Below are 24,274 nucleotides of genomic sequence, written 5' to 3' on the forward strand. Positions count from 1 at the left end.
GGCAGATTGGAAAATGAAGATATGCCTCCTTAAGATCTAGGTGTCATTGTAGACAATACGCTGAAATCTTCTGCCCAGTGTGTGGCGGCAGACAAAAAAGGGAAACAGGATGCTAGGAATTATTAGAAAAGGGATGCAAAACAAGAGCATGAATATTAAATGCCTCTGTATGAGGAAAGGCTAAAGAGGATAGGGCTCTTCAGCTTGGAAAAGAGACTGCTGAGGGGGAGGATATGATTGAGGTCTACAAAATCCTGAGTGGTGTAGAATGAGTAGAAGTGAATCGATTTTTCACTTTTTCATAAAGTACAAAGATCAGGGGATACGCAATGAAATTACATGGAAATACGTTTAAAACAAATAGGAGGAAATATTTTTTCACTCAAAGAATAGCTAAGCTGAGAGGGGCGGAGCAAGATGGCGGCACCGTGAGTCCCCTGTGAGAGACCTCTCTCTACCTGCAGTGAATTGATTTAATTTTTCTTTGTTAACTATGCCTCATATGAAGTGTAAGGGCTCCGTGAAGGCCAGTGCCCCGCAGGCCAGAACTTCATCGCCCACACAGCAGAGTTTGGAGCAGTTTATCACAAGGAGTTCCACCATACCTTTAGCCAGGGAAAGTTCTGCTGTGTCTCAGATGGGAGGAGACGTCGAGACTCTGGGACTGGACGTAACTTTGTCCCCCCCCCCCAACTTCTTTCCAGCCACCGCATCCAGCTGAACATGCTCAGCAAGGCGGAACTTCCGCCCAGAGGAAGGAGGTTACCCGCATCGGGGACTCACGAGTGGTGGGGAAGCCGAGTTCCAAGGAGCAACTCCTCTTTGGCAAGGGACAGTAACATCGAAGCCTGCAACTACGGCGGTTACACTGGAGTCTATCTGGCATAAACTCCAGCACTTGGATCAGACTATGACGAATACTGCCGAACATATAGAGACAATTGTGAGTACCATTCAAAATGTATCCACTGAATTTAAAACTATGAAAACTGAGGTAAATGAAAGCATGGCTTTAATGAAGAGTGAAGTGGAAAAAGTCAAGGATGTCTCAGTTCAGTTAATAAAAGATAATACTTTGATACATCGCAAGATTGAACAGTTTGAGAATTATAACCGGAGATTGAACTTGCGTTTGCTTAACTTTCCTCGTTTATCAGTTTATACTCCCTTGGATATATTTAAACGTTACCTCATAGAGAATTAAGTTAACCTCTGAATAAGATCTACTATTTACCTACCAAAGGATAAGGGAGCGTACTCAGGTTTTTGCAACAACCACAAGATGAGAATTAAATATCTCAGATGTCTTGAGACATCTTTGTCTGCAACTACAGAGAGACAAACTTTATTGGTTTCCTTCATTTTTCAGCAAGATCTAGAAGCTGTTAGAAGAATGGCTTTAAAAAATTTGCTAACTCCATTTTATGGAGGGAAAGTGTGGGTGTTCCCAGATGTGGCCAAGCAGACTCAAGAGAGATGTAAGGACTTTCTTGGCCCTAAGAACTGAAACAATTGCACTGGGAGCAATATTTAATTTGAACTATCAATGCAAATGTAATATTAAATACATGGGAACAAAATATGTTTTCTTTACCCCAAGTGATTACGACAATTTATAGAACAAAAAAAGATTTTAAGGCCTGCGAGGAACGTCCTCTGGGTCATGATTTAAGTTGGAAATATATGTAAAACCTTTGGTGGATATTGTGTTAAGCTAGTATCTTCGAATCTGATTTATTGTATAAACTTTTCTCCCGAGTACTAGGCTCTTAACCCTCTCCAGTGTGGTCTAATACAAGATGTGTTAAATAATAGGTTATGGTAATTTGCTTATTTTGGTTTTCTTATCTGCTTCTTATTCAAGTATTTGAATGCTTGTAAAATTTATAAGATTATAAATAAAAAAAAAAAAAAAAAGAATAGCTAAGCTCGCAGGAGGATTGTGAAAAATTACAAGAAGACCTTACGAGACTGGGAGACTGGCGTCTAAATAGCAGATGACGTTTAATGTGAGCAACAGCAAAGTGATGCATGTGGAAAAGAGGACCCCGAATTATAGATACGTCATGCAAGGTTCCATGTTAGGGAGTCACCAACCAAGAAAGGGATCTAGGTGTCGTCATCGATGATACATTGAAACCTTCTGCTCAGTGTGCTGCGGTGGCTAAGAAAGCAAATAGAATGTTAGGTATTATTAGGAAAGGAATGGAAAACAAAATGAAGATGTTATAATGCCTTTGTATTGTTCCATGGTGCGACCGCACCTTGAATATTGTGTTCAGTTCTGGTCGCTGCATCTAAAAAAAGATAGTGTGGAATTAGAAAAGGTGCAGAGAAGGGCGACAAAAATGATTAAGGGGATGGGCCAACTTCCCTATGAGGAAAGGCTAAAGCGGCTGGGGCTTTTCAGCTCAGAGAAAAGACGGCTGAGGGGAGATATGATAGAGGTCTATAAAATAATGAGTGGAGTGGAACGGGTAGACGTAAAGCATCTGTTTACGCTTTCCAAAACTACTAGGACTAGGGGACATGCGATGAAGCTACAATGTAGTACATTTAAAATGAATTGGAGAAACTTTTTCTTCACTCAATGTGTAATTCAACTCTGGAATTTGTTGCCACAAAATGTGGTAAAGGCAGTTAGCTTAGCAGAGTTTTAAAAAGGTTTAGAGGGCTTCCTAAAGGAAAAGTCCATAGACCATTATTAAATTGGACTTGAGGAAAATCCACTATTTCTGGGATAAGCAGCATAAAATGTTTTGTACTTTTTTTGGGATCTTGCCAGGTATTTGTGACATGGATTGGCCACTGCTGGAAACAGGATGCTGGGCTTGATGGACCTTTGGTCTGTCCCAGTATGGCAATACTTATGAAGCCACTGCTTGCCCTGGGATTGGTAGCATGGAATGTTGCTACTAATTGGGTTTCTGTGAGGTACTTGTGACCTGGATTGACCACTGTTGGAAACAGGATACTGGGCTAGATGGATCATTGGTCTAATCTAGTACAGCTATTCTAATCTAATATAATAAAACGCACCCTCAACGTTCTGAGGACAACGTTCTGTGAAGCCATGAAGCCATCTGACGTCACTCCCAGGCTGAAGGGTTCGTGGATTCGTGGTGTGAAGCCTTCAAGCCAGCCAGCCGTCTGTGCCCCGCCCTCGCCTCAAACCAAACAAATCCGGAAGCGAAGCGTCAGGGAAGGAGGCGGCGCTCCCGACGCTTCGCTGCACGAACCGCCACGGAGGTAAAGTTAAAAAGAAGAAAAAAAAAAGGGATGCATGGATGCGAAGGGGGGGCATGGATGCGAAGGGGGGGGACATGGGAGAGAGAGGAGCATGGATGCGAGGGGGGGTCATGGAAGGGAGAGAGGGGACTTGCTGGAAAAGGAATGAATGGAAGGCCGGCAGGGGACAGAGGAGGCATGGATGGGCATGGATTGGGAGGGTAGGGCTCAGGGAGAGAGGTGAATACTGGAAATGGATGAATGGAGGTGGGCAGGGGACAGAGGAGCATGGATGGGCATGGATTGGGAGGGCAGGACTCAGGGAGAGAGGAAATGGCCTGGATAGGGATGAATAGAGGGGACGATGGGCAGGGATGGATATGGATTGCAGGGCAGGCCTCAGGGAGAGAGGGCAATTGCTGGATAGGGAAAAATGGAGGGGCCAGGTGACAGATGAGCATGGATGGGCATGGATTGGAAGGGCAGGACTCAGGGAGAGGGGAATTGCTGATAGGGAGAATGGAGGGGACAGATGGGCATGATGGATATGATTGCAGGGCAGCACCTGCAGGCAGAGAGGGAAAATGCTGGATAGGGAAAAATGGAGGGCCAGGTGACAGTAGGAGCATGGATGGGCATGGATTGGAAGGGCATGACTCAGGGAGAGGGGAATTGCTTGATAGGGATGAATGGAGGGACAGATGGGCATGGATGGATATGGATTGGCAGGGCAGGCCTCAGGCAGAGAGGGGAAAGTGCTGGATAGGGATGAATGGAGGGGGGCAGGTGACAGAGAAACATTGATTGCCATGGATTGGAGGGCAGGGCTCAGGGAGAGAGGGGAATTGGCTTGGAAAAAGGATGGAGGTGGGCAGGGGACAGATGGCCATGGATTGGGAGGGCAGGGCTCTACAACTCTCCTCTCTCATATAACAATGTCTTCTGACTCTCACTCTCACACACTCGTCTTCACACTGTATCACATTCACATCTCTATGTGCCACACAGTCACTCACACACTCGCTTGGTCTCATACACTCACTCTCACAGAGAATCTGTGTCTCACACACACACTCTCTCTCACACTGTGTCTCACATACACCTTGGCAACACACTCTCATTCTCACACACACACTCTCTCACAAACACACTCACACCCAGACTCACTCTCTCTCACACACTCACACTTTCACTCTGACTCTCAAACAGTCACTCTCACATACACTCTCCCAAACATACACACTCCGAGGAAAACCTTGCTAGCGCCAGTTTCATTTGTGTCAGAAATCGGGCCTTTTTACTAGGACTCTATAAACTGAGTATTCCACACTGACTAGGCTACCATATTACTGGAGAATTAGTAGTTAAAATGGCCACCATTCCCATGCCTTTCTTAGAGCCATGCAAGAGAGGCTGCCTACCTTTCATGTTCCACAACAAGCTGCTCCTGGTCTTGTCTGTCTGCAGACAAAGTTAGCTCATATAGCTGCTGATTAGCAGAAGTGGAACAAGTTCCATGCTGGCTGCTGAGCCTCTGTCTGTACTGTAACAGGAGGCAGGTGCTTTGCTTGCGCCTCTGGTGCTTCCATTTTGATAGGAGCTATATATTAAAGCTGCACTAACGCACACTGGTTTGCTTAACAGAAGTACAATATCTCTTATAGCTGTGGTCATAAAACTGGTGGCTCAAGCAGAGAGAATGTGCTACTCCCAGTGCAATTATAGTATGATAACAAATGCCCAATTTCCCTCAAAGCAGATAGCTACAAAGAAAAATCCTCCACCTGTCAAGTCTCCTAGTCAACCTGTTCTCCGTTACTAGTGTTGCTGCTTGAAGGTGAAAACTGGTTAAGAAAAATTGAGTCACTTGGGAAGCTGAAGGAGGAAGGAATGAATTCATTCTATGAGAAATTCCTTCTTCCATTATTATTATTTAGTTTTAAAGAACCCCCTTCTCAACTGGTAATCAATTCACCAACTTGCCAGATGATGCCACAAACTAGGCAGAAGCTGCATGGTCTGCTGTTCACGTTTCATCATTTGCTGGAGACAGAAAATAGTGAACACCAAGAGCTACATTGCCTTTATGACTTTTTTCTCTGGATAGGCATAGTGCACAGTTTCTGGACAAGCCTACTACAGCAATAAGGAAACCAGACTGTTGACTCACTGGATCTTGTACAAGTCCAGTCTAGAGTTGCATGTGCTCATGTTCATCCATTTCTTGCACCACTATTGTATACATTGAGCTCTGGAAAATGGTGGTGAAGTGTCTTAGTATACAAAATTCCCCCATGGAATAGCTGATAAAATGTGCTATTTCCTCCCCTTCATGCCTACAAATGTATAAACAGCATCGGTGCCAGATGTGAGGAATATGAAGGAATGGATGGACAAATATGTGTTTGTTAGATAGTTGCTCGAGAGCGTGAATGTTAGTTGTGAACATTAGGTACTAAAATATCAGTAAAAACATACTATTGGGAATTTGTACATTTTCTAAGTTCAGGGGGTATACCCTCTATGCATTACTTTCCATTTTAATTGAGCCCCAATCTTCTGTCTAGGAAAGGGAATTCTCACTGTTTTGCAATAAATATATTCCTCCCCATCAAAAAACATAACGGTTTAAAGAATTAAAACATTCTTTATGAAAATGTTGAAATAATGCAGGCTGGTATTATTTGAAATATAGCAGCATTTTTCCTTAAAGGCTGCTCATTAAATGTTCATAGTATACATGATGGCTATTCATTAAAAAGTATATATGTTCCTGGACATTATGATATTAATTTTATGACAGATTGCCTAGATCAAGAGGGCACCTATTTGCAGCCTAATGCTTTTTTTTTTTTTTTAAAGACACATAGGTACCTGTGTATCTGTATAACAATCAGCACAAATTGTGACTAAAATGAAGCCATGTTCATCTCTGCTCTGCCCAGAATCTGCCTCCAATACTCTTACACTTCAGTTATAGAATAGTTCATGTTGGCTGGTTATTGTACCTTCTTTTACAAGGGGTAATTTTATAAGCACCATTTTACTGTGTATATTGAGAAATTAGGTCTTACTTGATAACTATTCCCACAAACTCTTCTCATAGTATGAACTACTAATGAAAAGAAAATTATGTCCACTAACAGGTAGAGATAGAAACTCAGAACTGAGGTGTGAACCAGCCCAGCTCTTCAGTATTTACGCAGACAAGCTATATAGAAACCAAATCCGAGCAGCAAACTCAGCAACTTTAAGGAACTAACTAATACAAACTCAAACTCAGAGGAACACTGGTGAGATTGTTCCCTGGCAAACCACTCAGAGAAGGTACACAAACAAGAAAAGCCTTCTACTGGACACTGAGTATTAACACTACTCTGCACAACATCCCTACTTCAAAGCTATGGGTGGGCTCCTGGAATAGTGTGAAGTACTAATGAAAAAAAAATAATCAGGTAAGACCTAATTTTTCCTTTATTAGGTAGCTTCCCACTATTGCAGGACTTATGGGATGTTCAAAAGAAATCCCTAGAGAGGGCAACACTGCAGCTCCAAACACGGCCTCAAAACAAGCTGCCACATCCACCCTGTAATGCGTGGCTAAGGCATTTGCCACTCTGCAAATCTCCACTGGAGACAGCAAAGTGGTCCCTGCCCACAAGGTAACCTGACACCTCATAGAATGAGCTCACAAAGCAGTGAGAGGCTATTTCCCCATGATCATATAGGGCTGTGGCAATGGCTTCCTTCAGCCACCATGCAAAGGTGTTCCGCCAGAAAAATGCTGTCAAAGTGTCTGATCACTCAGCATTTTCACAGAGCTCACACTTAGACCATTACCAGGATGGGTGACACTATAAGTGTAAGTTCTGTGAAAATGCTGAGTGATCAGATATCTTGCCACAGCATTTTCTTGTGGAACTCTGGCCACAGTCTGTGGGGATCTACAGAATATTGAAAGCTAAGTTGCTTCTTTTGTTTTCACAAGTAACTTTTTTAGTGTAACAGTTGATAATTGCCTAACACAGTTTTTTTTAATGCTTCTTTATGTCGATGATTACAACACACTCATATTGTCTCATTATGACAAAGTATATGTGAGTTTCTGAGGCTTTCCCTTCCTATTAGGCATGCTCTGTTGAATATTTACTATATATTCAGTACAAGTTGGCGAACCTAAAAAAAGTATTTGTTTGTGGTTAGTTTAATAGTCTCTTCTTTCCTCTATTTCTGGATTTTGATGGCAATGGTCATATACATGTGCAAATGTCCTTATAAAAAACATTCAAACTGCCTGCTTTGATAGAAAGTCTGTGAGGACTTGTACCCATGGTCTACAGAGTTTAAAAGGGAAGGTATGAATGGCCCTGTATTTGGAAAACTGTCACAAATAAAATGTGTGCATGAACACTGATGCCCACTTTTATTGCAGGTATGTATTTCTCTGAAAAAGTACACGCATGCATTTGAACATGTGTTCTGTATAGGCCACTCATATGCATTGAAAGAAGTGTTCCTGGGGGCATATTTAGATCAGGGGAGGAAAATGTGTAGGTTTCCAGTGATAGGATTAAGACCACCATACAAATTATCAATCTGCTTGCTGAATCCACTTTTGGTCTGATTTCTGGGTGTCAAAGTTTTCTTCCACAAAAACATGTTTTCCCTACTCCCAAACAGAATCACATCCCCGTACTTATTTCTTTCCCAAAGTTCATTCTTTAGCTGTCTGGATCGTATTCAGACATTTGTGCGATACCTACAGAATTAGGACTACGAAAAGTGCCACATAGGAAGAGTTTTCATATTTATTTTTCCTTAGAAACTAAATAATCATAAATGAAAGGAATGAAATTCCATTTGTAACCACCAATAGTTCAGTTTTACCTAGCCCCCAGTTCCATGAAACCCTTATTTTTTTTCTCTTCAGACGCCCCTTCCCAGCAGACAGACCCAGGTGACTGTTCCCTTCAAAGGGAGGACTGAAGGGAGAATGCCTTTCCAAGACTGAACCCTGTACTGCTCTTCTGCCATTTCCCCCCTCCATCTCAACATCTGTCAGGCATATCACCAAAACGTATCTAAGCCAGATCCAACAGCAAAGCCTTGCATGACAGTCTCTTAACTACGTTACTATAGGTCAAGTCGCAGAGCTGGCTCGTGTACTCTGCCTTTACCTTCATATTGACCTCCCCCACCCTCCTTATCTAGACATGAAAATAATAAGACAGTATTGTAAACAACACTAATATATTAACATTGCTAGAGTGCTTGCACAGTAACTGCTCCATGTTTTAAAATCACATATCAGAATTCAAAGTACAAAAATGTCCATTTCGCCCTAAAAATCACTATCAGTACAATGTTCTATTGCCCCTTTCAGATAACAATTTTCTCTACAATTAAGAAACAAAACAAACAAACAAAATACCCCACTGATATTTACATAACATAGTTGACATCCTTGGTACTGATGAGACAGCATATGTATAAATAACACAGTATATAAAAAAAAAACAAGAGTTGAAATGACAGCCATAGCTATAAGACAAACAAGAGGCAAACAATGGAATCTTGCAACAAATAAGAAAAAAGAAAACCACTCTAAGGGAAAGCATCTTGAATTCTAAAGGTCAGAGTACTAAACAGTACCTCACATTTACTCCACTGAAAGATACTTAAGAAAATATGTCCCAGGTAAGAGGGCAAGAGGCTTCAGGGTTTGAAAGGCATTTGTTGGAGAGACACTGCTTGTGACATGACTCTGCCTCTTTCTCCTGGTAGCGGTGCGCCAAGGTTTTGTGAGAGGGCAAGATGCTTTGGGGCTTGGAAGGTATTTGGAGGACAGACTTTGCCTGTGACATCACTGACTCTGCCTTTTTCTCCCAGTACATCTTCTGGCCGCGCCAAGACATGTGGCTGCTGGCATATGCCCAAAGGGGCATGACCAAGCTCCTCTGGTCATGCCCCTTCGAAGCACTATGAAGCTGTTTGAAGTGGGTCACATTCTGTTGGTCTTCTGGAGATATTACAGTATGAAGAGGAAAAATAAGTCAAAGGTAAAAGCTGTGAAAGCTACTACGTCCACTCCAAAAGAAAAGGGTCCAATGGATAACATCTTAAACTGGTCCCACAAACTGTGAGCACATCTGCGTTGTCATCAGAGGGAATCTAAGTTTCAATGCTAGATCCCCTTCATTACCGCCCACAAGTAGGTCTGAAACTGAATCCATGACTGAAGTGTTGAAGGAGGAAGCTGAACAAAAGCCTTTCCAGGAGTTACCAGATCAATTACCCGCCAAAGCTGCAACCTGTCATTTTTGATCAGTCAGCGGAGATTCCAATAGGACTGTGGTGGAAGGGGATGTTTCATTGATGGACATTTGGTGGGTGGTTTCTAGAACTGAGAGTCTTCTAAGGGAAAGCTGCACAGTTGGAAACAGGATGCTGGGCTTGATGGACCTTTGATCTTTCCCAGTATGGCAATACTTATGTACTTATTTGATTTTTCAACTCAGGTGGTAGATAATTTTGTTGTATTACAGGATAAGGTCACCAATTTAGAATCTTCAATTTCAGTTATGCAGCCTCAGGGTCAGGCTTTACAGGCACTTAATGCCTCTTCAGTTAAGGCAAATCTGAACGTTCTGCTTAGACTTGAGTTGATGGAAAATCATTTATGTATAAAAAAATCTTGAAATTTTAAAATTTTCCTATGACATTTGATTTCTCCTGAAATTTTGCTTAAAAAGTACTTTGAAGCAGTGTTATAATTAGATCCAGCAGAGAGTCTTCCTATTCTTAAATGCTTTTAGTTACCCAAGGTAGTTTCTGAAGCAGTTAAACAACCTTCCACTGAGAAGGGTCAGTTAACAGCATTTTTAGAATACTCTCAAGATACTATTTCTTCACATGCTACATTATTGGTGACCTTTACTTCAGAATTGGATACATTGAAAATATTGAAATTGTACTTTAAGGTGAAACGTGTAGTTCTGTAGGCAAGGAATACAAATCTTTCCAGATTTTACATGTTCTAGAAACCGTGAGACAAACCAGACCTTCCGGTAATCTGAAGCTCAAGCTTTCAGCCAAATTGTGGTGAGGAAGATTCTGAAAATTGCTGAGCTTTTGCAGACCAGAAAGAATCACTTGGTGGACCAGATTCTGGCCCATGGGCCGTAGGTTGGACATTCTGTACCTGGTGTATGTACTAGGAATGCAAGGCAAATCAGATTTGCAACCAATCTCTAAAATAGTATCACTTGTCATTTATACCTCACATTCATAGTGCAAAGCTGATGTTATCTGATTAAAGTTCTTTCCTATGGGTTTCACAAATTTTGCCCACTTATATTTTTCCATCAATTGAGGTGGCCAGAAAAAAAATGAACCCAAAAGCTAAATATGTTGTCACAAAGTATCCAAAAGCTAGATTGTTCAATTGCTCGAGACATGAAATGATTATCAAAAAGCTGCCTTATACCATGAACAAAAGACACATTGGGGAAACATGCATCGCTGACTGTGACATGTCTGTACTTGCAATGTGAATGCATGAGAGTCACTATAAAGCTCTGAAATTTCCAGGATTATACCTCTTCTCTAATTCTACATTTCAGCACTGCACCAGCTATGCGCTTTGTATTCAGGGATTCAATACATGAGGACTATCTGATGTCAAACAAGAACACAGTTTAACCTTCAAAAGCTATTATCATGTGATTCCTAAACACATATAAGGTAAAGTTAGAGAGCAGCTGCACATATGGGAGATGTTACTTTATAATCATGTTTATCCATGCTTCAATAAACACCACATGTGGCCTTTGAAAATCCTTTTGGAAGTTCTCCCTTTTCACCACAGCAACAGTCTGTAATGCAAGACTCCAAATGACCAGCGCATCCTTGCATCAATCCTGACCAAATACATGAAGTAAACCAAGAGCAACGGGTAAACTGGTACCATATCAGCTGTTATGGTGCCAAAATAATGGAACCAGGCCAAACAAAATAAAAATAACCACCTTCTATTGCTAACAGGTCACTGCATATGATACTTCAACACATGCTGACTCAAGGCCATCAACTGAGGTGCTTCAACACAATTGTATGCACCCAAGAAGGCTGCTTTACAGACTTTAAACATCTAAGAGACGACCAAAGGAGATGTCAATCTCAGTTCGTAGTACTTGAATAGAAAGAGGTAAGGAGGACTACAGAAATTATCTAATCAGTACTAATCTCAGTGGAGGTAGGGACACAAAATTCTCTTTCAAGAAGAAAGTGTCCTAAGATTCTGCTAAAACTTCCTGTCCTCTTTCAAGAAGAATGTCCAAGCTCTTATTTGTTGTTATCTTACCTGCTTACTAGTCATGAAACTGCCTCACCACAACCACAGCACAATAATCATGGTATGAATGTATGTAAAATGCAACAAAATATGCAAGTTAACTGGTCTGTCTGAAGGTTGGTGTTAGAATGGCAAAAAGTACCCTTGAGGTTCACATGGCTTGCGTCTTTGGGTGTATTTGAGTATAAGGAGGAAATTTTTCAGAATCTGATTGCTATTTTAGTCCCACTCTGCTGCCTGCACACTAAAAAAAAGGCAAAGTTATGTGGACGGTTTTAGTACATACAGTTTATGGTAGTTGTTTCTGAAGGGGAAACTTTGTAATTACATGGGTGACTTGGAAATCAAGAACCCATCAGATATGCACCAGTGTGGCCCATTAAGCTGGGATCTGAGTTTGCCAGTCCCATTATTATTTGTGAAAAGACAACTTTATACAGCAAAAAACAAAATGAATAACGGGTCTATAGAAATAGATAAAGAAAAAAAAGCAAATCACCAAAACACTTGGTTTGAAGAAACTGCATTATTTCCTGCTGCGGAGGTTGGAAACCACTGTGTGAGTGCATTTACCAACTGGAAAGGAGCAAACCAAGCCACCACTGCTCACTCTGCACACCACTATTAGCCATATGCAAGAAGTTAGGAGAAAATATACTACAAGAGAGTCTACTTTCAAAATGACCAAAGAAATACTTTTAAAAGGGTTCTAATGGGATTTTAGGTCCTCTTTTTGGATGATAGAAGAGCCAGACATAAACAAAACTGCTAAGAAACTTGTGTAGAGCATCAATAAACCAAACATACCCTCCCCTCTATAGTTCCACTTAAAAGAGGTGCCCAAAGCGTCTGATGCAGCCTCAAACACACCGCCAACCCAAAACTTCACAGAAGAGGAAAGGTATGGTATAAATTGCTCTGGTTCACTGGCTCTGGAGAACGCAGTGCAGCAGACCCTTCTCATGTTGCAAATAATTTGACCCAAAGTTTCAGTCTAGCTTCTGAGACATCCATCAATACCAGTTTCAGTCTACCGTGCCATTAATATACCCATAAACTCCTATTTGGATCCCGGAAAAGATACCATTCTCTCTACTTTACACTGCAACGCTTTAACAATTTTTTTCTAACTAAAATGCCTATTTAACAATAAGATTAAACAAATCCCCAAAAGCCAACATAAATGCAACAACACGAGGAAACAAAATAGGTGGCCAGAATGCCAAGATTTCTCCTGCATAGCAGGGTGTGTTGTAATGTTGATGCAATTCACTGCTGGAGCAAGGGCAACTCCCACGAACAGGTGAAAGGCACTAGAGGTTCAGAGAAAAGTTCACTGCTGACCCCTTGGCCAGTCCAGAGATCCAGTTTCACAAGAATGATCTCTGCTGATGCTCTGAGAGTGAAAAAAAAACACACGTTAAAGCAGCTAACTTTTAGAAAGCTCAATAATGTATTATAAAAGCTTTCATTCACCCCCTTTCCCCCATAATTATTGTCCAATCATAGGGTCCACAAATAAATCTGCTGGGATTTCTTGGTCTTAGTCATGTGGAAGAGGAGAGACTCTGTTCTAATCATGAAACTGCAATTGCTGTGCCGCTGCTGAGCTTCACCAACATCTGCTGGCAGTCGTTGTAAGACCGCCTGTCTCCCACCTTCTCCAGAGTCCTGGCAGCTTCTGCTAGCATGACTGCTCGCTGCCCTGGGGATGACAGAAAGGCGATAGGGAGGTGGCGGCAGGCCAACAGGATGGCTGCAGCACGCTCTCGCTGCCCAGGCAAAGCATCCAGCTCACCTGTTTGGAGGAAAAAAAAAAGTTACTGAGGAAAATTTCAGAACAAAGAATGAGCATAAGTTAACAGGATGGAATACAAGGTCCAGAGAATAGGGAAATATAAATCTGTTCACCTCTAGCCTCCCACCCAGCTCAGGCTGATGTTAGGACTAAATATTTTTCAACAAACAGGTTCCCACAACCCCAAATCACCAGCATTAATTAGCTACCTTGTTGGAAGTCTTAAGCAAGGAAGGGACACGAAATCTTTAATTAGCCTTTCAATCTTGCAGAACTGTGCTGAGGTGTGTGCTTGTCAAGACATCTGTCCATGCCAACTGGAGACAGGCCCTCTAGCACTAATGTTTGCCTCCCTTTCTCACAAATCACTCTTTCCCTAATACACACACAGAACCACTAGTCAACAGCTTTACTTATAGGTCTGCTTCACTGACGTGGAACGTGCACATTAATAGGGGAGGTTGTATGAACCCTCCTCCTGGTTCCACATCAAAACTAAACAAAGTGAACAGGTTCATGTCTGAACAAACTTCAAAGAGAAACGGTACTAGGACACAATTTGAACCTCTTTGTATCAGGGCCAAGTGTTGCAAAGTTGGCAGCTTTTGCCTGTGTGAGGGGCCACAACAAAATGCTCCATGGGAGATCATGGGCAGCATATGAGGGTATGGCAGGGTTCATTCTAGGAGGCAGCAGTATGCCATTAAGGCCTCAGCTAGTTAAGTATCCCCCAGCTTGCTCAATAAGAGAAGGGTGGCAGAAGGTGGCAAGGAAATGTAGAAAGCAATGAGTGCCAACCCCCCCCCCCCCCAAACAAAAAACCACAACAAGACAGCACCAAAACAATAGACTCATAAGTTAACCAATGGAAGGAAGTGTCTCGACTGCACTGCATGCAGAGGCAGCACATCACACACTCTTTCCAGCTGACCTTGTTTGCTGCTTTGTGTCATGCGTCTCCTCAGGCTGTGTTCCAGTAGCTGGTGTGTGCGAGTGGGACTTGCTCCTGCCATAAGACGCACAGAGGCCTCATGCAGAAACACCTGTAGGGGGAACAGATGATGGTCCATTCTGATTTGAGAACATATGTATAAACGTAACACCACAACCAAGCTGGCAACCCTCCTCAGCAGCATGGCCAACAGCACACATTTTAAAAATACTTGCCTATGAGTCTTTAAGACAGCCATAAAAATTCAGCAGGAATATTAGGTAAAAGCAGCCATGTAAATTTTCACCTGCTCCACAAGGGTTGGTACTGCCTCCCCTTCTAGTTAACTTTTTCCTAAGCCCACTAACTGTATTTACACAGGGCCTTGGTATCTCAGCTTTTTATTACATAGATGACATCCTTTTAATTCACTACACCAATTTTCTGCATCCCACTCTACATCCATTTCAGTGTGCTTAAAATAAGATCTGGGACTAGTTACATACAAACCAACTTATCCTTAACTCCTCAAAGACTAGGGGCCCTATTCTGAAGCCATTCATCTACAATACACCAACTGCCCTAGTCTCCCATTTCAAATACCTAGGTGTGGTTCTTGAACAGGAACTCTCTTGAAATACAAATTTTCACAGTAGTAAAGAACTACTTCTTTGCCCTTTGACAATTCCACACAGTAATATATTACCTAGACAAGGCTTCACAATTAACTCTCCTATACATAGTAATAGCCTACTGTGGTCTCAACCAGTCCTAGATTTGCCATCCACAAACTATGGAGAATGCCATCAAACTTCTCTGCTGCATCAAAAATTTTGATCAAATTGCTCCACTCCTTATATAACATCACTAGCTTCCAATCCATTTCAGGATACAATTTAAAAATCTTCATGCTAACACATAAGATCCTACACTCTGGTAATCCCCTTTATCTCTCTTCTTTAATTATTCCTTACACTCTAATGACAGCAATTTGCTCCTTTAATGACCGACATCCGCCAGACCTGACACTCAAGAGGCGTAGCCAGGTTTTGATCTCAGGGGGTGCAGACTTTTATAAAATAGGCACCAGTTGGTGTCAGCTACACAGCAGTGTCTGTGTTGTTGCTCAAGGGCTGTGGTGGGCACTGATTAATACAGGCTGTCTCTGTTGCATCCTGCCTACAAGGAAACAGTAAGTTACATCAGGAGGCACGACGCAGAAGAGGTTCCTGGACTGGCCAGAGCAGGCAACCTCTCTTCTTAACTACAAAGTAAAAATATTCAAATCGTGACCATCACCTCAGGAATAGCACACATATTCCTTCCACTGCTAGACACCTTGTTTAAATCAGATGGGCTTTTGTTTGTGTGATGACTACAGGATGTGGAGACCACTAATCTTCAGGATTTTTATTTTGGATGACAAGGGCCCCAGAGTGGCTGAGCCTACTTTCAAATAGGGCTACACACTTTGCCATTCAGGTTTTCAGGCTATCCACAATGAATCTGCATGAAAAAGATTTGCATGTAATGGAGGCAGTATATGCAAATCAATTTCATGCATATTTAATGTAGATATCCTGAAAACCTGACTGGCAAGGGGGTACTCCAGGACCAACTTGGGAAACACTGCCCTAGAACACAAAACTTACCACCCCCATAACAGCCCTAACCCACCTATGACAGTGCTATAATATATTACACTGGGTTCTGGAGCACCAATATACCTACTTATTGGGAAACTGGAACAAGCTGCACTGTTACACATTCCTACACAGACACTACATGCTAGCAGAATCCTTTACCTCAGTCACACATGCAGAACATGGACAGACCCTCATCTATATAACATAAGAGTAGCCATACTGGGTCAGACCAATGGTCCATCTAGCCCAGTATCCCGTTTCCAACAGTGGGCAACCCAGGTCACAAGCACCTGGCAGAAACCGAAATTGTGACAATATTCAATCCTACCAATCTAATACAGAATAGGGAACCACAAAACAAAAACAAAAAAAAAACAACAACAAAAGTTGATATAGAGACCCCCCCCCCCTCCTCTCTGCCCAAGAAAACCAGACTCTATAAACAGTGCAATACTGGTAAAAAGAAACAGAAATGCATTTTCTCCTGTACTTTGCAAAATAAAAATAGAAAAAATATACATTTTACAAAGTAGGTACATCTCAGTCCTTACAAAGTATTAAATAAAAATAATGTTTTTTATACCTTTGTTGTTTGGGAATTTGGCTGGTCCCAGTCTTTTTTTTTCATGTTTCATGACTCAGCCTTACAAATTCTTTTCCAGGCTGGCCTTTCCATTTCTTCTCTCGCCTTCTTCCTTTCCTTCTCTACATCTATTTGGCACTGACCTTTTGTTTTACAGTGGGGGAAATAAGTATTTGATCCCTTGCTGATTTTGTAAGTTTGCCCACTGACAAAGACATGAGCAGCCCATAATTGAAGGGTAGGTTATTGGTAACAGTGAGAGATAGCACATCACAAATTAAATCCGGAAAATCACATTGTGGAAAGTATATGAATTTATTTGCATTCTGCAGAGGGAAATAAGTATTTGATCCCTCTGGCAAACAAGACCTAATACTTGGTGGCAAAACCCTTGTTGGCAAGCACAGCGGTCAGACGTCTTCTGTAGTTGATGATGAGGTTTGCACACATGTCAGGAGGAATTTTGGTCCACTCCTCTTTGCAGATCATCTCTAAATCATTAAGAGTTCTGGGCTGTTGCTTGGCAACTCGCAGCTTCAGCTCCCTCCATAAGTTTTCAATGGGATTAAGGTCTGGTGACTGGCTAGGCCACTCCATGACCCTAATGTGCTTCTTCCTGAGCCACTCCTTTGTTGCCTTGGCTGTATGTTTTGGGTCATTGTCGTGCTGGAAGACCCAGCCACGACCCATTTTTAAGGCCCTGGCGGAGGGAAGGAGGTTGTCACTCAGAATTGTACGGTACATGGCCCCATCCATTCTCCCATTGATGCGGTGAAGTAGTCCTGTGCCCTTAGCAGAGAAACACCCCCAAAACATAACATTTCCACCTCCATGCTTGACAGTGGGGACGGTGTTCTTTGGGTCATAGGCAGCATTTCTCTTCCTCCAAACACGGCGAGTTGAGTTCATGCCAAAGAGCTCAATTTTTGTCTCATCTGACCACAGCACCTTCTCCCAATCACTCTCGGCATCATCCAGGTGTTCACTGGCAAACTTCAGATGGGCCGTCACATGTGCCTTCCGGAGCAGGGGGACCTTGCGGGCACTGCAGGATTGCAATCCGTTATGTCGTAATGTGTTACCAATGGTTTTCGTGGTGACAGTGGTCCCAGCTGCCTTGAGATCATTGACAAGTTCCCCCCTTGTAGTTGTAGGCTGATTTCTAACCTTCCTCATGATCAAGGATACCCCACGAGGTGAGATTTTGCGTGGAGCCCCAGATCTTTGTCGATTGACAGTCATTTTGTACTTCTTCCATTTTCTTACTATGGCACCAACAGTTGTCTCCTTCTCGCCCAGCGTCTTACTGATGGTTTTGTAGCCCATTCCAGCCTTGTGCAGGTGTATGATCTTGTCCCTGACATCCTTAGACAGCTCCTTGCTCTTGGCCATTTTGTAGAGGTTAGAGTCTGACTGATTCACTGAGTCTGTGGACAGGTGTCTTTCATACAGGTGACCATTGCCGACAGCTGTCTGTCATGCAGGTAACGAGTTGATTTGGAGCATCTACCTGGTCTGTAGGGGCCAGATCTCTTACTGGTTGGTGGGGGATCAAATACTTATTTCCCTCTGCAGAATGCAAATAAATTCATATATTTTGCACAATGTGATTTTCCGGATTTAATTTGTGATGTGCTATCTCTCACTGTTACCAATAACCTACCCTTCAATTATGGGCTGCTCATGTCTTTGTCAGTGGGCAAACTTACAAAATCAGCAAGGGATCAAATACTTATTTCCCCCACTGTATGTCCCCACTATCAAATAGCTATGTATAAAGCTCCCACTGTCTCTTTTCTGTTTCTTCTGCCTTTACAAGGTTTCTTGCCCATCTGACATTTCTTCTGTCTCCAAGTGCACCATCCTTCTTTCCTCTGCACCACTATTTGTCTTGTCCAGCATCACCCCTAAGTTCAGCATCTGTCCTGTTTCCCCATCTCCCCCCTTTTTCAGCCCAAGCCTTCCTGGTCTCCTCATCTCCCCCTTTTCTAGCATCTGCCCTCCTGGGGTCCCCATCTCTCCCTTTTTCTAACATTGCTGTGTTCCCATTTCCCCCCTTTTCCAGAATTACCTCTTTGTCCCCATCTCATCCCTATTTCACCATTCTCCTGGTAAAGGCCACTAGAACAGAATATAAGAAAGCCAATGGACTGCATTAGGGGCTTATAGCCCACTACGTTATGTTTAAACAAAAGAGATGTGCATAAAAAAAGGGAAAATTAGGTTCTTACCTTGATAATTTTCTTTCCTTTAGTCACAGCAGATGAATCCATTAACTGATGGGTTGTATCTGCCTACCAGCAGGTGGAGATAGAGAACACTGAAAGCACATGGTGTTCTGACGCCCAGCCCCCCTCTGCCTTCAATATATGAAATTTCCAAAGCAGAGTGACTAAGAAAGGCAAAATAACAAACTTTCCACACAGAGAACAAACGCCCCTGAACCGGAGCAATAACCAAACAAAGGAGGGACATTATCAACCTCCTGCAATAAAAATAGTATGTAGTAACTCTGATAGCTTGTCTTCAAGTACCCCTAATGAGGCACAATGTCTGTATGCAACATCTGTACAAAAACTAAAGTCAGACAGGGAGGGATCATGGATTCATCTGCTGTGACTAAAGGAAAGAAAATTATCAAGGTAAGAACCTAATTTTCCCTTCCTTGTCATCAACAGCAGATGAATCCATTAACTGATGGGATGTACCAAAGCACTCCCTAAGTAGGGTGGGAACACGCAACTCCGCGAGCAAGCACTTGTGCTCCAAAATGCGCATCCTGCTGCGCTGCCACATCCAGCCTGTAATGCCGCACAAATGAGAGCTGAGAAGCCCAGGTAGTTGCACGACAGATCTCTTGAAGAGAAAAGACACCCGTTTCAGCCCACGAAGAGCACATTGCCCTTGTAGAGTGCGCTTTAAACGCTTCAGGGGGTGACCACCCTGAAAGCAGAAAAAATGAGTTCCTTAAGCCAGCGGGCTATAGTGGCCTTCGATGCCGGAAACCCCCGTCAGGGATCTGCCAACAGAAAAAATAAATGATCAGAATTCCTAAACTCATTTGACATCTGCAGATACTGCCACAGAGCCCAGCGGACATCCAAAAGGTGCAATTGCCCAAAGGAGTCCGGAAATGCCTCCTTACAAAAGGAAGGAAGAAAAATGGGCTGGTTCAGGTGAAAAGCTGAAACCACAGAGCCTGAATCTCAGACACTCTTCTTGCCGACGTGATTGCTACTAAAAAAAAAAAAAAAAAACTGTCTTGAGAGTCACATCCTTCTCAGAAACCCGTTTAAGAGGCTCAAACGGAGATCGCTGGAGCGCCTTCAACACGAGCCCCAGGTTCAAAGCCGGACAGGGTGACCACAAAGGAGGATGGAGACAAAGTGCCCCTCTGAGAAATCGGAAAATATCCGGATGCGCAGCAAGGAACAAGCCGGAGACTTTCCCCCGGAAGCAGGCCAACACTGCCACTTGAACTCGAAGGGAATTGTAGGCCAGGCCCTTTTGGAGCCCTTCCTGCAAAACGTCCAGCAAAAGCGAGACTGTCGCCAGAGTAGGCAAGATAAACTTTGGAGTACACCACGCCTCAAAAATGCGCAAGATCCGAGCATAAGTCACAGAGGTAGACCGTGTGCAAGCCTGCAAGAGCGTGGCAATAACCTTATTAGAATAACCCTTGTCCCTCAATTGCGCCCTCTCAAGAGCCAGGCCGTAAGACCAAAGCGGCAAGGATCTTCCATAGTTACTGGACCCTGAACTAACAAGTTCGGAACCCAAGGCAAAGGAAGCGACACGTCCACCAGCATCTGCCTTGGCCAATCCGGGGCGATGAGAATCACCAATCCTCGGTGCAGGTGAATCCGAAGTAGTACTAGCTCTATCAAGGGCCAAGGAGGGAAAACAAACAGGAGGCCCGAGGGCCAAGGTTGAGCCAGGGCATCCAACCCTGCCGAATGAGGATCTCTCCTACTGCTGAAAAAGCGAGGGACTTTGGCGTTTACGCTTCATGCCATGAGGTCCAAGCCTGGAGTCTCCCATTTGGCACAAATCTGAAGGAAAACTTCTTCTGCCAGTTCACAATCCGTCGGATCAATTTGATGTCTGAAGAGGAAATTGGCTTGTACGTTGCTCTGACCGGCTATGTGAGCCACGGACAGCAGCTCCAGGTGGCGCTTGGCCCAGTCGCAGATCTGAGACACCTCGGACAGGAAGACCCTTCAGTGTCCTGAGGAATGCCAGAAGAGCCTGGAATATCACTCTCAGTTCCAAGCGATGGATGGACCATCCCGCTTCCGTGGTGGACCACAGACCCTGAGCATAGCGTCCCCGGCAATGAGCTCCCCAGCCCGAAAGGCCGGCATCCATTATCATCAGACACCAAAAAGGAAGAGCCAGTGGCATCCCCTGCTGCAGGAAGCTGTCGGAAAGCCACCAATCCATACTGTGCTGGGCCGCAGAAAGCCACCTTAGTCTGCGTTGGTATTCCTGGGAAATCGGAGACCATGGCTGAAGCACAGCAAGCTGCAGCGGCCTCATGTGAGCTCTCGCCCAGGGAACCACCTCTATGGTGGCCATCATCAATCCCAGGAGCTGAACAAAGTTCCAAGCTCGAGGGTGAGGCATCCGCCGGAGCTTGAGACGCCTGCTGTCGGGAAGAAAAACGAACCCCGAAGCCGTGTCAAACCGGACCCCCAAATACTCGAGAGATGAGAGGAGGCCAGGTGACTTTTGGGCACATTGACTACCCAGCCCAGAGCCAGAAGAACTGTAACAACTCTGGCTATGGCAAGTCGGCTTTCGTCTGCCAAATCTGCTCTGATGAGCCAGTTGTCGAGATAAGGGCGAACTCTGATACCCTCTCGCCTGAGAAAGGCAGCCACCACTACCATCACCTTGGAAAAAGTCCAGGGGCAGTTGCCAGGCTGAAAGGCAAGGCGCGAAACTGGAAATATTGGCACAATACCGCAAACCGGAGAAACCGCTGATGCGGCGGCCAGATAGGAATATGCAAATACGCTTCCTTGAGGTCCAGAGATATGAGAAACTCTCCTGGCTGTACTGCCGCAAAGACGGAGCGCAGGGTTTCCATGCGGAAGTGTCGCACACCTAAGGCCTCGTTGACTCTGTGTAAGTCGAGGATAGGTCTGCACGACCGCCTTTTCGAGGCACCAAAAAATAGATGGAGTACCGACCGTAGCCGCGTTCGGCGGGAGGAACCGGAACCACCACTCTGAGCTTCAACAACACCCGCAAGGTCTCGTTTACCGCCACATCGGGACTCCAAAAACGCATCTCCCACCGGGGCAGCAAATTCTAGTCGGTAACCTTCTCTGATCAGGTCCAGGACCCACTAATCCGAAGTAATCTTGGTTCTCTCCTCGAGAAAGAGGGAGAGACAACCTCCTACTGCGGGAACTGACGAGTGGACCGGCGCCCCAGAACTCCTGGACGTTGCCTGGACGCCGCAGCACGTTTGTCCGAACGAAAGGAGTTCCTCTGCTGGAAACGGGTACGTTAACCAAACCACGCAGAGCACCCCGGGCGATACCTGCGAACTTCGTGAAAACGTGGCCTGGAAGAGAAGGGAAAAGAAGGACTTTTGGAAGAAGGCCTCGGACTATCCTCAGGCAACCGTTGAGACTTACAGTCCCCTAGGTCCTTAACAATCTTCTCCAAATCCTCCCCAAATAAAATAAGGCCCCGAAAGGGTAACCTCACCAGTCTTTATTTAGAGGCCATGTCAGTTTCCCAATGCCAGAGCCAAAGAAGGCGGCTGGCAGCAACCGCCACCGACATCTGCTTAGCTGAAGCTCTGACCAGATCATAAAGGGCATCAGCCAAAAAAGACAGGGCAGAATCCATGCGCGGGCTGACCACAGCAAGGGAACCTGCTCCATTGGCGGGCTGCTCAACTGCCTGCTGCAACCCGGAAAGGCAGGCCTGGGCTGCATAGGAACTACAAATAGCCGCCCGTACGGAAATGCCCGAGATTTCAAAGGACCGCTCCAGCGCGGATTCCAGCCGCTGGTCCTGCATATCTTTCAAAGCGACCTCTCCCTCCTCCAGGAAAGTAGTCTTTTTAGTCACAGATGTGACTAACGCATCCACTTTAGGCATCCCAAAGAGGGCCAACTGACTTTCACCCAAAGGGTAAAGGTGACACATAGCACTGGCCATCTTCAAGGGACCATCGGGGTCAGACCATAGAGCTGAAATAAGCTCTTGGATGGAAGCATGCATGGGAAAAGCCCGAGAAGGCTTCTTAGTACTAGCCATCCGAGGATTAATAGAAGAGGCAGCGCCCTCGTCAAGATCTTCAATACAAAGGGCCTGTAAGGCATCAGAAATGAGAGCTGGCACCTCGTCGAAGTGGAAAATCTGAACCACTTTAGGGTCATCCAACTGCTGTGGCAAGCAGCCACCCTCGTCTGGATCATCAGTCTGTGAGGGCCTGCCAGACCCCTCAGACTCCCCGAAACTAGACCATGGGGGAGAACAGAGTGAAGAGTCCCCCTCAGATGGGGTATTCACTTGGCTACGCTTAACGTCAGCCAAAAGTTCAGGGGAAGAAATAAAGTCTCCAGCAGACGCTGGGCTATCAAGAACTGGAGGCAACCCAGTCCGAAAGGAATTGCCAGGAGCCTCAGGAAGTGCTCTTTTTAACATAAAAGCCTTATGCATCAGCAGCACAAATTCAGGTGAGGAAAAACTCACCCTGTGCATCCACTCCCACACATTGGGGGAAGTGGAGGCAATAGCTCCTCTAGAAACCTCGAAACGAGGCGTCCCCCTGCACTCAGACCCCTCCGCAACCACAAAGTTGAGTCACGCGGCGCCTCCAAGATGGCGCCCGCTCCCAACTCCGTCGGGCAGGAAGAATCACCGCCCACCATGCTCGTGCCAGCATTAGCATCTAGGCAGCATGTGCTGCAAAGCCCAGCTGCTGATCTGCTTTTCCCAGAGTGGGAGCAGCGCTTAACCCCTTCAGCAGCTATCAAATACAGAAAACAAAATGGCGCCTTCACGCCAAAACTTACCCCGCACAGAGCGCAGTCAGCGGGAACCTCCCCGGAGGAGCTGGGCACTACTCTCACCTCAGGAGACCGAGTCAAACGAGCTTCGGTCAAGCTGCACTGAACCAGGAGCTCTGGAGAAAGCCTCAGATTTTTTTTTTACTGTGAGGAAAGTTAGAGGCTGGCAGCCACAGAGGAACTCCAGGTGGAGGGGGAATGGGGTAAGGTAGGGACAGGGAAAACCAAGTATGCCTCTCTCTTCCTCCCTCCCTCCAGCGCAGGCAACAGTCTTCTTCAACCTTTCTGTGCTCCTGGCAGCGGTAGCGACATATACACGCTGCCTTCAGTCTGGCCCGGAAGCCTTCTCTTCAAGTTCCTGTTCCCACCTATGCGGGAACAGGAACTTGAAGAGAAGGCTTCGGGGCAGAGCCGAAGGCAGCGTGTACGTCGCTACCGCTGCCAGGAACACAGAAAACCTGAAGAAGCATGCTTGCTGCCTGCGCCGGAGGGAGGAAGAGAGGGGGTAGATGGGCATGCTCGTCTCCGTCCGCTTCGCTTCCCTGCCCTCTCTGTCTGCGTCCCGCCCGAAAGGAAATGACATCAGAGGAAGGCGGGACGGAGACGAGCGCGTGCCTGCTTTTATTTTTTTTTAAACTACTGGCGCCAGTCTCACGTCATCGTCGTTTGGGGGGGGGGCATTGCCCCCCCTCGCCCCCCCC

General features: G+C 44.8%; 1 protein-coding gene across 2 annotated transcripts in view; it reads right to left on the reverse strand.

Annotated features, from left to right (window-relative positions):
• Positions 1 to 8,014: 8,014 nt before the first annotated feature.
• Positions 8,015 to 24,274, reverse strand: part of SREBF2 (sterol regulatory element binding transcription factor 2) — a 169,734-nt gene continuing 153,474 nt past the window's right edge. For both annotated transcript variants that reach the window (XM_030207728.1, XM_030207720.1), the window contains exons 18-19: positions 14,311 to 14,422; positions 8,015 to 13,379 (exon numbers count right to left, since the gene is read on the reverse strand). In XM_030207728.1, the coding sequence (XP_030063588.1) occupies positions 13,159 to 13,379; positions 14,311 to 14,422 (333 nt within the window). In that variant the 3' untranslated portion in view covers positions 8,015 to 13,158. The remainder of the gene's footprint in view (positions 13,380 to 14,310; positions 14,423 to 24,274) is intronic.

This window comes from Microcaecilia unicolor, chromosome 1 (assembly GCF_901765095.1).
Source record: "Microcaecilia unicolor chromosome 1, aMicUni1.1, whole genome shotgun sequence".
NCBI lineage: Eukaryota > Metazoa > Chordata > Amphibia > Gymnophiona > Siphonopidae > Microcaecilia > Microcaecilia unicolor.